We start from the raw sequence: 13,782 nt of genomic DNA, 5'->3' as shown, positions 1-13,782 counted from the left end.
AAGCTCTAGTTGAATTTAGTAGGGTCTTCTGCCATCTTGCATGAATCCATACATATAGGCTGACTGCCCACCATTCAGAGGTCCCAAGCCCCATCCAGTGGCATCCATCCTGGAACTCTGACCTGGCCAGGGGTCCCTGGATATGGAGGTTACTAAAACACCCCTCCAAGGCTACAGACAGTAACACCAGTCTCCTTATCCCATATTTAAGCCTCCTGGACACTCTATGGTGCTGTGACGTAGACATGGCAAAGGCCACACTCACTTTTTCGCTGCGCTGGAGCATGATAGATTCTGTATGGATCTTCCAAGTAAGACCTGCTTGTCTTCCGGGAAGAGATAGAGACACATCCATGTCCGCTTCATTCATTTGAGGTACATGAATCTGGTACTCTGACATAGCCTGAAACACCATGATGGTGGCCTGGAGAAAAGACATGGATGAAGAACATGGGGGGCCATTTATATATGCAAGTTTTTGTGTTGGTTGTTGGTGGTCTACCTGTGTGGAGCCATAACCTCCTCCATAGAATCTCTGCTCGATCAACCATCGGGCTACGGGCTCTGCTGACGGATATAGTTGGAGCTTGAGATAGGCAAGCAAAGCGTAGGAGGTTGCTTCAATCATGTAGAGGTCGGAGGAGTAATCATCCCAATGTGTGCCATCTGTGGATGGAAGAAGTTACACATATATAGAGTATACTCCATGGTGAATAAGGAGACATAATGTCCCCCATCTTCTTCATCATCTATATAATAGTATATATGCTCCTTTGGTGAGCAGGGCAAGAGATTCCCATGTGTCTACCATCATGAGGACATACATGACCTCCACTGGACTATTTTAACCATCAAATTCTAATTGCTAAACTGTACTATTATGGTTAATATGGATACTCTTCTATGAGACTCTATGGGACTTGTATATCATAAACACTGGACCCCAAAGACCTTTCATGGTTATATCCCCAGAGGTGGAAAAGTCTCTGCATTCATGTGTTTCGCTCTGCTGAAGTCTATGAGAGTGACTGGCTACACTGACTTCATGCCTTCAAAAGAGGGTTAAGAGGTCCTCTTGTAGAGGGAGAGGTCTTGCTTTATATTGGGCACATTTCATTAGCCCAAAGGGAACCATCTGTTTTTATTGGCAATACAACATGAACATGAACATGGTAGACGTGCAATCTCCAAGTATTAGGGTATTCGAAACGGCTCGTTGCTCGGACGAGTATTTCCCCTGCTCGAGATCGAGCATTTAATTAAAAAAAGACAGTGAAGAACAATGAAGAATACAATGAACACAGTGACCACAGGATCATTAAGGATCATTTAAGTGAAGAACACAGTGAAGAACACATTGCAGATGTTCGTGTACATCTGCTAACTTATCCGAAGACATGCGTGCAGAATGGTGTTCTTCACAATAGTATGTGAAGAACAATGGGGGTCATTTACCAAGGGCCCGATTCGCGTTTTCCCGACGTGTTACCCGAATATTTCCGATTTGCGCCGATTGTACCTGAATTGCCCCGGGATTGTGGCGCACGCGATCGGATTGTGGCGCGTGGCCGAACGAAAACCCGATGTATTCGGAAAAACCGCCGCATTCACCTGGTCCGAGGTGGTGCATTCCGGCGCAATGAGATGACTTTCAGCGCAGCAGCGCCACCTGGTGGACGGCGGAAGAACTACCTTCATAAATCCCGGCCGGACCCGAATCCAGAGCAGAGAACGCACCGCTGGATCGCGAATGGGCCGGGTAAGTAAATCTGCCCCAATATGTGTGAAGAACACATTGCAGATGTATGGAACCATCTGCAAGGTGTTCTTCACACATATTGGGGGTCATTTACTAAGGGCCCGATTCGCGTTTTCCCGACGTGTTACCCGAATATTTCCGATTTGCGCCGATTGTACCTGAATTGCCCCGGGATTTTGGCGCACACGATCGGATTGTGTCGCATCGGCGCGGGCATGCACACGACGGAAATCGGGGGGCGTGGCCGAACGAAAACCCGATGTATTCGGAAAAACCGCCGCATTTAAAACCGGAAAAAGTGTCGCTTGCGAAACGCTTACCTTCACCTGGTCCAGCTCGGTGCATTCCGGCGCGTTGAGATGATTTTCAGCACAGCAGCGCCACCTGGTGGACGGCGGAGGAACTACCTTCATAAATCCCGTCCGGACCCGAATCCTGTGCAGAGAACGCGCTGCTGGATCGCGAATGGACCGGGTAAGTAAATCTGCCCCATTGTTCTTCACATACTATTGTGAAGAACACCGTTCGGCAGGGGTGTCTTCAGATAAGTTAGCCGATGTACGGAAACATCTGCAATGTGTTCTTTCAGTGAAAAATGCTCGAGTCTCCCATTGACTTCAATGGGGTTCGTTATTCGAAATGAGCACTCGAGCATTGGGAAAAGATTGACCCGAGTAACGAGTACTCGAGCATTTTAGTGCTCGCTCATCTCTAATTACAATCCATTACAAAAAAAGAAAAGGAGAAAATCGAAAACTAAAATGGGGATTGGGGAGAGTCTGAGGGAGGGTGTAGGTAAGACGGCGGAGGGAATAGTTGGGCTACACCTGGCAGTTGAAGTTTTTGTCGCTGAGAACTAGTCAACCCTGGGCTGACGATGCTTGTGGGTAATGTATATATAATGTATGTAGTGAGTACACATGATACTAACCAGTGGAGCTCCTCATCAATGCAGAGCTATCGGGAAGCTTGTCCACCAGAGACAGAGCATAGGAGGTAATACAGATAGTATATGGCTTCTTCATGGTCTTCATCCGATTCTCCAAGTAGGTGGCACTCTTAGTCATGCCGGATTCCAGGTCCTGAAATGGTTATGTTTTAGATCTTCTATACATTATACCCTCATCTATAACAATATAACAGACTCATCTACAGAATGAATGTGATACAGGGATAGTTGTCATATGGGAACCACGATAGGAAGCAAAGGAAACACATAACTTACCGGGACTTTGTCATTACAGAACCTCTTTGCCTCTGCTAGGGCGATCAAAACAAACGCGGTTAGGCTGGCGTCGGGTTCAGTGTTTCCAGTTCCTCCCTACAAAGGAAAGGATTCATCTCATTTCAGGATCTCTGGATGTGTCTCATTTATGATGCATAGTATAGGCCCAACTCATGTTAGCCCTAGTACAGTGATGGCAAACCTTTTAGATGCCGAGTGCCCAAACTACGACCGAAACCCAAATATCTTTAGCAAAGTGCCGATTCGATAATTTAAAGTAACCTATGACTCCCTGCTCTGTCACATGTTTAAATTGTATAGGCACCTGAGGACACCAATACAGTAGAAATAAGGAGAAGAAGTTTCGGATTATCATTGTAGATTCCTTCTAGGGTTCTGGGTGGCCTAGGACTGCAGGAGGCCTTGAGTCCTATCTGGCGAACTCTGCATTGGGGTGATGGCGCAGGTGCCCACAGAAAGGCCTCCAAGTGCCACCTCTGGCACCCGTGCCATAGGTTCTCCATCACTGCCCTAGTACATCTGCACTGTACTGAAATTGGTTAAAAAGAGTTTGAGGGGATGACCCATGAACTTATTTTCTCGAAACAGTAAACATTTGTGGGCTAATCTCTCTACGTACCACCATCTCTCCGTGTATCACAGGCGCTTCCTCCTTAAACACGCCATTAGGTAGCTGCCTCTCCTTCAGGAGCCAATGTACCGCACCACATAGAACGTCTTTATCGATGTGAATCAAATTGTAGGCCATGGAGAAGACCTTCACCACGTATGCAGTGAGCCTGGTGGGAAAGAGCAATATGGATGGAAATGGATAATCTAATTGCAATGGGTTAAGGGGTCTTCCAATTACATCTACTGCCCTAGAAGTCTTGTAACCATTGTCTACACTTCCACTCCGCAATGCCCTTCCTCTGCTGCCAGTATGGCCAAACTCAAGGTGGTGGTAGTGGGACCATCTCTGATCTCTGAGGAGAACAGGAGGATATGTTGAGTAAGTTATATTCACATAATAACCAATCATTGCCAGACCACCATGGCATTGGATACCAATAGCACCTCTTCATCTCCGTAACGCCAAAAAAACAACCACTAGACTGCTCTAGATCCCTAGTGACATCACATATTCACCAATCATCATGAGACCATCAAGAAAATAGTTACTAAATCTAAAATTAAGATGAACACCTGAAGATTGGTTCATGAGGAAGAAATCCATAACAGGTCCAAGGACCACAAAAACTTCTCTCTCAGAGGTCTTCAAAACTGTACTGGCTTTGAGACGGTGGCATATAAGGAACACCTAACCTTCAATGTTTTCTTTGTGTAAGTGTCATAGGTTAGATATTGTGTAGAACATCAAATGTTGGCCTAAGCCTGTCTCACCAGGTGCTTGCTGGTCGGTTGGTAAAGGCAGAGTAGGAGTTGTCTGGTTTTCGGAACACAAGTTGTTGTGTATATCCTGAAAAGACACAAAGAATCTAATACGTCCATCTGTACTTGTTATAAATTGTTCTTCCAACCCTCCTCCGTAGCTCCATCACAGACCTAGGTTGATGTTCGTAATTGCTTCCTCTCTGCGTTCCACTCCAATTTTTTCCCACTGGTTGGTGATGTCCAGGTATTGGGTGGCAATCACCGTTGGTGTCATGCTCATCATGTTCTGCTCTCCACAACCAGATGGCACGGTGATTAGGTGCTTCAGCTTGGCACCATCAATCGAATTGTCCAGAGTTTCTCCAAGGAGGCCACCTGGTATTATAATTGGGTTAGAGGATCAGTGGACATGGTCAAAACTGATCCTGGTCTATCTCAAAAAGTAAATTATCTATCATAGCCTCAAGAATGGGTCTACATCAAAAGACCTGGTAAGTGGATCATCTGATGGTAGGTGTGCTTCTACACATTAGATACCTAGGTGGTAACTCTCCAATGAACCCTTAACCTATAAATATTAAAAATAATTAAAATTCTTGCCTTTGACACTGATGTAAGTCTCCGGATCGGTGTTAGGTACAATATCATTCGGTGGAACAGTGTCAATAACTATTTCCTGGATTCCGGACCCTGTAAGATTATCAAGAGAAATGGAGATCGTGAGGCAAAGCGCAGTGAGATACACGACAAAAGAAGGACTAGAGACATCAATGTGACACCAAATAGGAAAGTGTGAGCGGAACCAACATAGAATCGTAAAAAAAGTTGAACGCACCTCCCCCTGAGCGCAGAGGCTCCAAGATGACACTCTGGATACTTTTAATGATCTTCATTCCTTCAGGCTGTGACAAGGTATTCAAAACAACAGTATTATAGTAGTTATATTCCTGTACATAGGGGCAGTATTATAGTAGTTATATTCTTGTACATAGGGGGCAGTATTATAGTAGTTATATTCCTGTACATAGGGGCAGTATTATAGTAGTTATATTCTTGTACATAGGGGGCAGTATTATAGTAGTTATATTCCTGTACATAGGGGGCAGTATTATAGTAGTTATATTCTTGTACATAGGGGGCAGTATTATAGTAGTTATATTCCTGTACATAGGGGGCAGTATTATAGTAGTTATATTCCTGTACATAGGGGGCAGTATTATAGTAGTTATATTCTTGTACATAGGGGGCAGTATTATAGTAGTTATATTCTTGTACATAGGGGGCAGTATTATAGTAGTTATATTCCTGTACATAGGGGACAGTATTATAGTAGTTATATTCTTGTACATAGGGAGAAGTATTATAGTAGTTATATTCCTGTACATAGGGGACAGTATTATAGTAGTTATATTCCTGTACATAGGGGGCCGTATTATAGTAGTTATATTCTTGTACATAGGGGGCAGTATTATAGTAGTTATATTCTTGTACATAGGGGGCAGTATTATAGTAGTTATATTCTTGTACATAGAGGGCAGTATTATAGTAGTTATATTCTTGTACATAGGGGGCAGTATTATAGTAGTTATATTCCTGTACATAGGGGCAGTATTATAGTAGTTATATTCTTGTACATAGGGGGCAGTATTATAGTAGTTATATTCTTGTACATAGGGGGCAGTATTATAGTAGTTATATTCCTGTACATAGGGGGCAGTATTATAGTAGTTATATTCCTGTACATAGGGGGCAGTATTATAGTAGTTATATTCCTGTACATAGGGGCAGTATTATAGTAGTTATATTCTTGTACATAGGGGGCAGTATTATAGTAGTTATATTCTTGTACATAGGGGGCAGTATTATAGTAGTTATATTCTTGTACATAGGGGGCAGTATTATAGTAGTTATATTCCTGTACATAGGGGGCAGTATTATAGTAGTTATATTCTTGTACATAGGGGGCAGTATTATAGTAGTTATATTCTTGTACATAGGGGACAGTATTATAGTAGATATATTCTTGTACATAGGAGGCAGTATTATAGTAGTTATATTCCTGTACATAGGGGGCAGTGTTATAGTAGTTATATTCCTGTACATAGGGGGCAGTATTATAGTAGTTATATTCTTGTACATAGGGGACAGTATTATAGTAGATATATTCTTGTACATAGGAGGCAGTATTATAGTAGTTATATTCTTGTACATAGGGGGCAGTGTTATAGTAGTTATATTCTTGTACATAGGGGGTAGTATTATAGTAGTTATATTCTTGTACATAGGGGGCAGTATTATAGTAGTTATATTCTTGTACACAGGGGGCAGTATTATAGTAGTTATATTCTTGTACATAGGGGGCAGTATTATAGTAGTTATATTCTTGTACATAGGGGACAGTATTATAGTAGTTATATCCTTGTACATAGGGGGCAGTATTATAGTAGTTATATTCTTGTACATAGGGGACAGTATTATAGTAGTTATATTCTTGTACATAGGGGCAGTGTTATAGTAGTTATATTCTTGTACATAGGGGGCAGTATTATAGTAGTTATATTCTTGTACATAGGGGCAGTGTTATAGTAGTTATATTCCTGTACATAGGGGGCAGTATTATAGTAGTTATATTCTTGTACATAGGGGGCAGTATTATAGTAGTTATATTCCTGTACACAGGGGGCAGTATTATAGTAGTTATATTCTTGTACATAGGGGGCAGTATTATAGTAGTTATATTCTTGTACATAGGGGGCAGTATTATAGTAGTTATATTCTTGTACATAGGGGGCAGTATTATAGTAGTTATATTCTTGTACATAGGGGGCAGTATTATAGTAGTTATATTCTTGTACATAGGGGGCAGTATTGTAGTAGTTATATTCCTGTACATAGAGGCAGTATTATAGTAGTTATATTCTTGTACATAGGGGGCAGTATTATAGTAGTTATATTCTTGTACATAGGGGGCAGTATTATAGTAGTTATATTCTTGTACATAGGGGGCAGTATTATAGTAGTTATATTCCTGTACATAGGGGGCAGTATTATAGTAGTTATATTCTTATACATAGGGGGCAGTATTATAGTAGTTATATTCTTGTACATAGGGGGCAGTATTATAGTAGTTATATTCCTGTACATAGGGAGTAGTATTATAGTAGTTATATTCTTGTACATAGGGGGCAGTATTATAGTAGTTATATTCCTGTACATAGGGGGCAGTATTATAGTAGTTATATTCTTGTACATAGGGGGCAGTATTATAGTAGTTATATTCTAGTACATAGGGGCAGTACTATAGTAGTTATATTCTTGTACATAGGGGGCAGTACTATGGAGGAAATTTGCTTACCGAAATTTCCATTTCTTTTAGTCCGTGAGGCAGCACACATATGGGATTTATCCCCTAGGTACAACTCAGAAGAGAACAGGTAACAAGCAGTAGTAGACAATTAACAATTAGTGTCTTGGCTGCCTCCCCCTATATAAGGCCGGAGCACACACACAACCCTTGTATGGTATATAGCAATAATGTTTCATCATTTAAGGGTGGGAAAGTTGTGCTGCCTCACGGACTAAAAGAAATGGAAATTTCGGTAAGCAAATTTCCCCCTTCTTTTTCGTCCGTTCGGCAGCACACATATGGGACGTAGCAAGCAGTACTTATGGGGAGGGATCTTAGTCGCCTGCTGAAGCACAGCCTTGTGTAAGGCTGAAGCCTCAGGAGGCAGAGAAGTCCATCCTGCAGAGATCTATAGACGAGGATGGAGAGGACCACGTGGCTGCTCTGTAGGACTGATAGACGTGGCAGAGCTCAGCTATAGAAGCTGATGTAGAGTCGGCTCTCAGCTGGTCTGGAGCTTCATGACCAGAGCATCTCATGGAGTCCATGATCCATGTGGACAATTTGCCCCCTTATAAAAGTTCTTTGAAAATGTATTGTTTAAAAGAATTGTTCTGAAGACTGTAGAAATGGTTGGCTGAAGGCTGAGCAGGAAAGTAACATGATGCTTTCTGGTAGGAATCCTTGAAGGACATTGCTTGGAGTTCTGCAGTCCTCCTGGACGATGTCGTGGCCATCAAGCATGAACATGATCGGCGGCTTTTGAGGATTCTTCTGGCCTTAGGCTTTAGTGCAGCCAGAAGATATATCCTTTGTGAGTAGGCGCCCTGGACCTCCACTCAGCGCTGGCCGGGATGTGTCATGTGACGTCACATGTCTTCATGCAGGAAGAAGATAGGACGGCCGCTGCCTGGTCACACAGGTGGAGCCGGGAGCCGCAGGCTTAGGGACGGGCAGCCCTCTCAGCATTGCGGCTGCAGCAGCTGTGGTCAATAGGGCCGGGCCCGCCTAGGTACACGACGTGCATAATTTATGATTCGGTCGTAGGCTGGCCATTAGCATCACTGCTATGGTTGGTACAGCGATAGTAACACCACTGATATTTCTGATATCCAGAATACTCGCTAAGGATATCAAGTGTCAACAGCTGAAGATTCGCCTCTGCTTAGGGCAGGGTTTTGCATTCTCTTGTAAGTTGGAGACTTCAGGAACCTTTTTATAGTAATGACTTATGCAGGCAGCAGCACATTGTGATAGACGCGTTAGAATAATAACATAGAAGTATTGTAACGCTGCTCTGATTGGCTCACAGCTCCCGATGAATAGAGGGCAATATCTTCTTGAGTGTTCCATGACATGATCCTCATCATCTCCTACATGGGACCCCAGCCTCAGAAAGACGTATCCCTCTGGTCATCTCCTACATGGGACCCCAGCCTCAGAAAGACGTATCCCTCTGGTCATCTCCTACATGGGACCCCAGCCTCAGAAAGACGTATCCCTCTGGTCATCTCCTACATGGGACCCCAGCCTCAGAAAGACGTATCCCTCTGGTCATCTCCTACATGGGACCCCAGCCTCAGAAAGACGTATCCCTCTGGCCATCTCCTACATGGGACCCCGGCCTCAGAAAGACGTATCCCTCTGGTCATCTCCTACATGGGACCCCAGCATCAGAAAGACGTATCCCTCTGGTCATCTCCTACATGGGACCCCAGCCTCAGAAAGACGTATCCCTCTGGTCATCTCCTACATGGGACCCCAGCCTCAGAAAGACGTATCCCTCTGGTCATCTCCTACATGGGACCCCAGCCTCAGAAAGACGTATCCCTCTGGTCATCTCCTACATGGGACCCCAGCCTCAGAAAGACGTATCCCTCTGGCTAATGTGCGAGGATGAAGAATCCAGAATTTTCTTGCCATAAATTATTGGGACTGGTTCCTTCACTTCAGATATGGGCTCTGCTCATTGCACTACATCTATGGTGACAGGCATTTGGCCAGTGCTCTTGTCACTCACTAACTTTTGTTAGCTGAAGTCAGGGGAAATATTTCCAAAAATACATTTATAGACTTTCATTACTCTTCTTCAAATTTGAAGTTGAAGATTCAGAAGTTCCATGGAAATAACCAGTCCTCCAGGTATGGGACCTTTAAGGACGTGACTGGCAATGCAGTGGGCAGGAGTCTGAAGCGCTATCCCGATGTTCTGCCGATGTGGAGGCAGGATGGGAATATGAAGATCTGATAGGACAGTTGGGAATATGGAGATCCGATAGGACAGAGGGGAATATGGAGATCCGATAGGACAGAGGGGAATATGGAGATCCGATAGGACAGAGGGGAATATGGAGATCCGATAGGACAGAGGGGAATATGGAGATCCGATAGGACAGTTGGGAGTATGAAGATCTGATAGGACAGTTGATGCCGCGCAGTGATACCTCTGAGGCAGAGATACACAACTAGCAGATTGCTGCTCAGGATCTGTCAGGTGGGAAGGTTACAGAGTCTATACTTGATGTATTGTGGAGGACACCAGGCGTCTGATAAAGACTTTGGCCAATCTGAAGAGAAGGACCTACTTCTTATTGTAGATATTCCACCAGGCCAGATGCACTTACTCCCATGGTTTTGAGTTAAGTGGCTTTTTACCTACTCATGGAAGGTGTTGCCTGTGTCTGAACCGACCCTGTGTACCAAGTCGATGTGATGGAATGATAAACTCTTCCTGCTCTTCCTGGATTTTGAGTCTTTATATCTTGAAAATTCAAATAATCCTTTTGGTGGAGCGTCCTTACTCCAGAGCTTTGTCCATGCAGCTCTTCTTGCCACGACCAAAGCAACCAGGACTTCAGAGGAATCCTTAATGCTGGTAATAGAAGCATCAGATCACATGGCCAGTGGTGGCACAGAGTAGGATTTCATCCCTTGGTCACTGGACCTCTAATGCTGTTATCAGGTGTGGTCCATCCACGCTGAAGATATACAGACAGGACTGGGTGAGTAGGGAAGACGCCATCATCAGTGACTGGAGAGTAGAATCATCCTTTCCCTGTTGTTTCCCTTCAGGATCTTTAGTGGATTCCACTGGTGGTTACATTCTCCTTCCTCAGAAGGAAGATCTGGTCTGGGGCATCAGATTTAATCTCTGAGATGTAATATTCCTATAGACAAGAATCTGCAATAGAGAATGATGTCTGGAGATGATCCATGATAAGAAGGCTTGGGCCTGGGATCTGTGTGGATCTCTGGATCTGTATCCTGGGGTAACACAGGAGAATAGATATAAGACAATGGGTGAGGACATAACCTCTGCCTAGTTTTCCTCCTCTTTCCTCCTCTCCTAGGGGTCTGTGACAGCCGCTCAGGAGAGGACGTCTAGTGGAAATACAAAGGACACATTAGTATGAGGTAAAGATGTGTACAGACAAGCCATATGCAGCCGACATCACTGTATGAGGAGTTCTGCTGCCGGGATATGAGAGGATCGCTCTCCAATGCCATTCATGTAGAGCAGACTATGGAGAACATACATAGAAGCAGAACCTAGAGATTCTGGTATCAGTCTGCTGTGTATCATTATTACTGTATGTCACTATGTATACAGATCATAGATACCAGATAGAGGATGTGGGTACAGTGTATAAAACACAGGCCATGCTCATTACTTACCGGAGGCCGGGTACATGCTCATTACTTACCGGAGGCCGGGTACATGCTCATTACTTACCGGAGGCCGAGTGCATGCTCATCACATACCAGAGGCCGAGTACATGCTCATCACATACCAGAGGCTGAGTACATGCTCATCACATACCAGAGGCTGAGTGCATGCTCATCACATACCAGAGGCCGAGTGCACGCTCATCACATACCGGAGGCCGAGTGCACGCTCATCACATACTAGAGGCCGAGTGCATGCTCATCACATACCAGAGGCTCATCACATACCAGAGGCCGAGCGCATGCTCATCACATACCAGAGGCCGAGTGCATGCTCATCACATACCAGAGGCCGAGTGCATGCTCATCACATACCAGAGGCTCATCACATACCAGAGGCCGAGCGCATGCTCATCACATACCAGAGGCTGAGTGCATGCTCATCACATACCAGAGGCTGAGTGCATGCTCATCACATACCAGAGGCCGAGTGCATGCTCATCACATACCAGAGGCCGAGTGCATGCTCGTCACATACCGGAGGCCGAGTGCATGCTCGTCACATACCGGAGGCCGAGTGCATGCTCATCACATACCAGAGGCCGAGTGCATGCTCATCACATACCGGAGGCCGAGTGCATGCTCATCACATACCAGAGGCCGAGCGCATGCTCATCACATACCAGAGGCCGAGTGCATGTTCATCACATACCAGAGGCCGAGTGCATGCTCATCACATACCAGAGGCTCATCACATACCAGAGGCTCATCACATACCAGAGGCCGAGCGCATGCTCATCACATACCAGAGGCTGAGTGCATGCTCATCACATACCAGAGGCTGAGTGCATGCTCATCACATACCAGAGGCCGAGTACATGCTCATTACATACCGGAGGCGGAGTGCATGATCTTCACATACCAGAGGCCGAGTGCATGCTCATCACATACCAGAGGCCGAGTGCATGCTCATCACATACCAGAGGCCGAGTGCATGCTCATCACATACCGGAGGCCGAGTGCATGCTCATCACATACCGGAGGCCGAGTGCATGCTCATCACATACCGGAGGCCGAGTGCATGCTCATCACATACCGGAGGCCGAGTGCATGCTCATCACATACCAGAGGCCGAGTGCATGCTCATCACATACCAGAGGCCGAGTGCATGCTCATCACATACCGGAGGCCGAGTACATGCTCATCACATACCGGAGGCCGACTACATGCTCATCACATACCGGAGGCCGACTACATGCTCATCACATACCGGAGGCCGACTACATGCTCATCACATACCGGAGGCCGAGTACATGCTCATTACTTACCAGAGGCCGAGTACATGCTCATCACATACCAGAGGCCGAGTGCATGCTCATCACATACCGGAGGCCGAGTACATGCTCATCACATACCGGAGGCCGACTACATGCTCATCACATGCCGGAGGCCGACTACATGCTCATCACATACCGGAGGCCGAGTACATGCTCATTACTTACCAGAGGCCGAGTACATGCTCATCACATACCAGAGGCCGAGTACATGCTCATCACATACCAGAGGCCGAGTACATGCTCATCACATACCAGAGGCCGAGTGCATGCTCATCACATACCGGAGGCCGACTACATGCTCATCACATACCGGAGGCCGACTACATGCTTATCACATACCAATGCATTTAGCAGGGATACATAGGAGACATTAGACCTGAGCATTCAGCAGGTAGACATTATACCAATGCATTCAGCAGCAATATATAGGAGCCTTCCTCTTACCTTGTCTTGCAGAGGGCAGAGGTTATCTGGCAGCTGAGACCTGCTGTGAGGTTGCATGATATGACTGCAACAGGTGAATGCAAATTGAAAATGCACCAATACATAGCAATGGCCGACACATGTGCACAAGAAACACCAGAATGTCCAGGACAGGACAATCTATATCCCAGGAGCTGACAGTCTATAACCCAGGCGCTGACAGTCTATATCCCAGGAGCTGACAGTCTATATCCCAGGAGCTGACAATCTATATCCCAGGAGCTGACATGTAATGCTCCCTGTACTGCAAGTGATATCAGGACACGTGGAAATCTCTGTACAACATGTGGTAACAGTGCAAATACTGTACAATATGCAGAGATCTCCAGCAGGAGAAAACAGGAGGATGAGAGGCCAGCGGCCGGTATACAGCCTGGATATACTCACTGATACAATGTGCTGCCTCCATCCAGGGGAACAAATGGTTAATACCAGGGGCAGCGCTGGGCTGCGGCCTATGCAGGAGCCATGGTGAGGCATACAGGGTGATGAACCACAAGGCCCAGCAGGTAGGAGATACTAGCAGTGATCTCATGTGTCAGTGATGTGTGGTATATACTCAGCACAGTCT

General features: G+C 45.4%; 1 protein-coding gene across 2 annotated transcripts in view; it reads right to left on the bottom strand.

The window, feature by feature from the left end:
- Positions 1-13,782, bottom strand: part of LOC140128237 (complement C3-like) — a 71,848-nt gene that overhangs the window by 7,184 nt on the left and 50,882 nt on the right. The window contains exons 22-30 of one of the 2 annotated variants that reach the window (XM_072149793.1): positions 5,215-5,281; positions 4,980-5,069; positions 4,551-4,754; positions 4,389-4,464; positions 3,625-3,784; positions 2,985-3,080; positions 2,691-2,841; positions 503-666; positions 266-424 (exon numbers count right to left, since the gene is read on the bottom strand). In XM_072149793.1, the coding sequence (XP_072005894.1) occupies positions 266-424; positions 503-666; positions 2,691-2,841; positions 2,985-3,080; positions 3,625-3,784; positions 4,389-4,464; positions 4,551-4,754; positions 4,980-5,069; positions 5,215-5,281 (1,167 nt within the window). The remainder of the gene's footprint in view (positions 1-265; positions 425-502; positions 667-2,690; positions 2,842-2,984; positions 3,081-3,624; positions 3,785-4,388; positions 4,465-4,550; positions 4,755-4,979; positions 5,070-5,214; positions 5,282-13,782) is intronic. The other variant, XM_072149794.1, reaches the window with a different exon arrangement.

Source organism: Engystomops pustulosus, chromosome 4, assembly GCF_040894005.1.
Source record: "Engystomops pustulosus chromosome 4, aEngPut4.maternal, whole genome shotgun sequence".
In the NCBI taxonomy this organism is placed as follows: domain Eukaryota; kingdom Metazoa; phylum Chordata; class Amphibia; order Anura; family Leptodactylidae; genus Engystomops; species Engystomops pustulosus.
The sequence above is the reverse complement of the archived record's forward strand: the minus strand, read 5'-3'. Positions and strand labels throughout refer to the sequence as shown.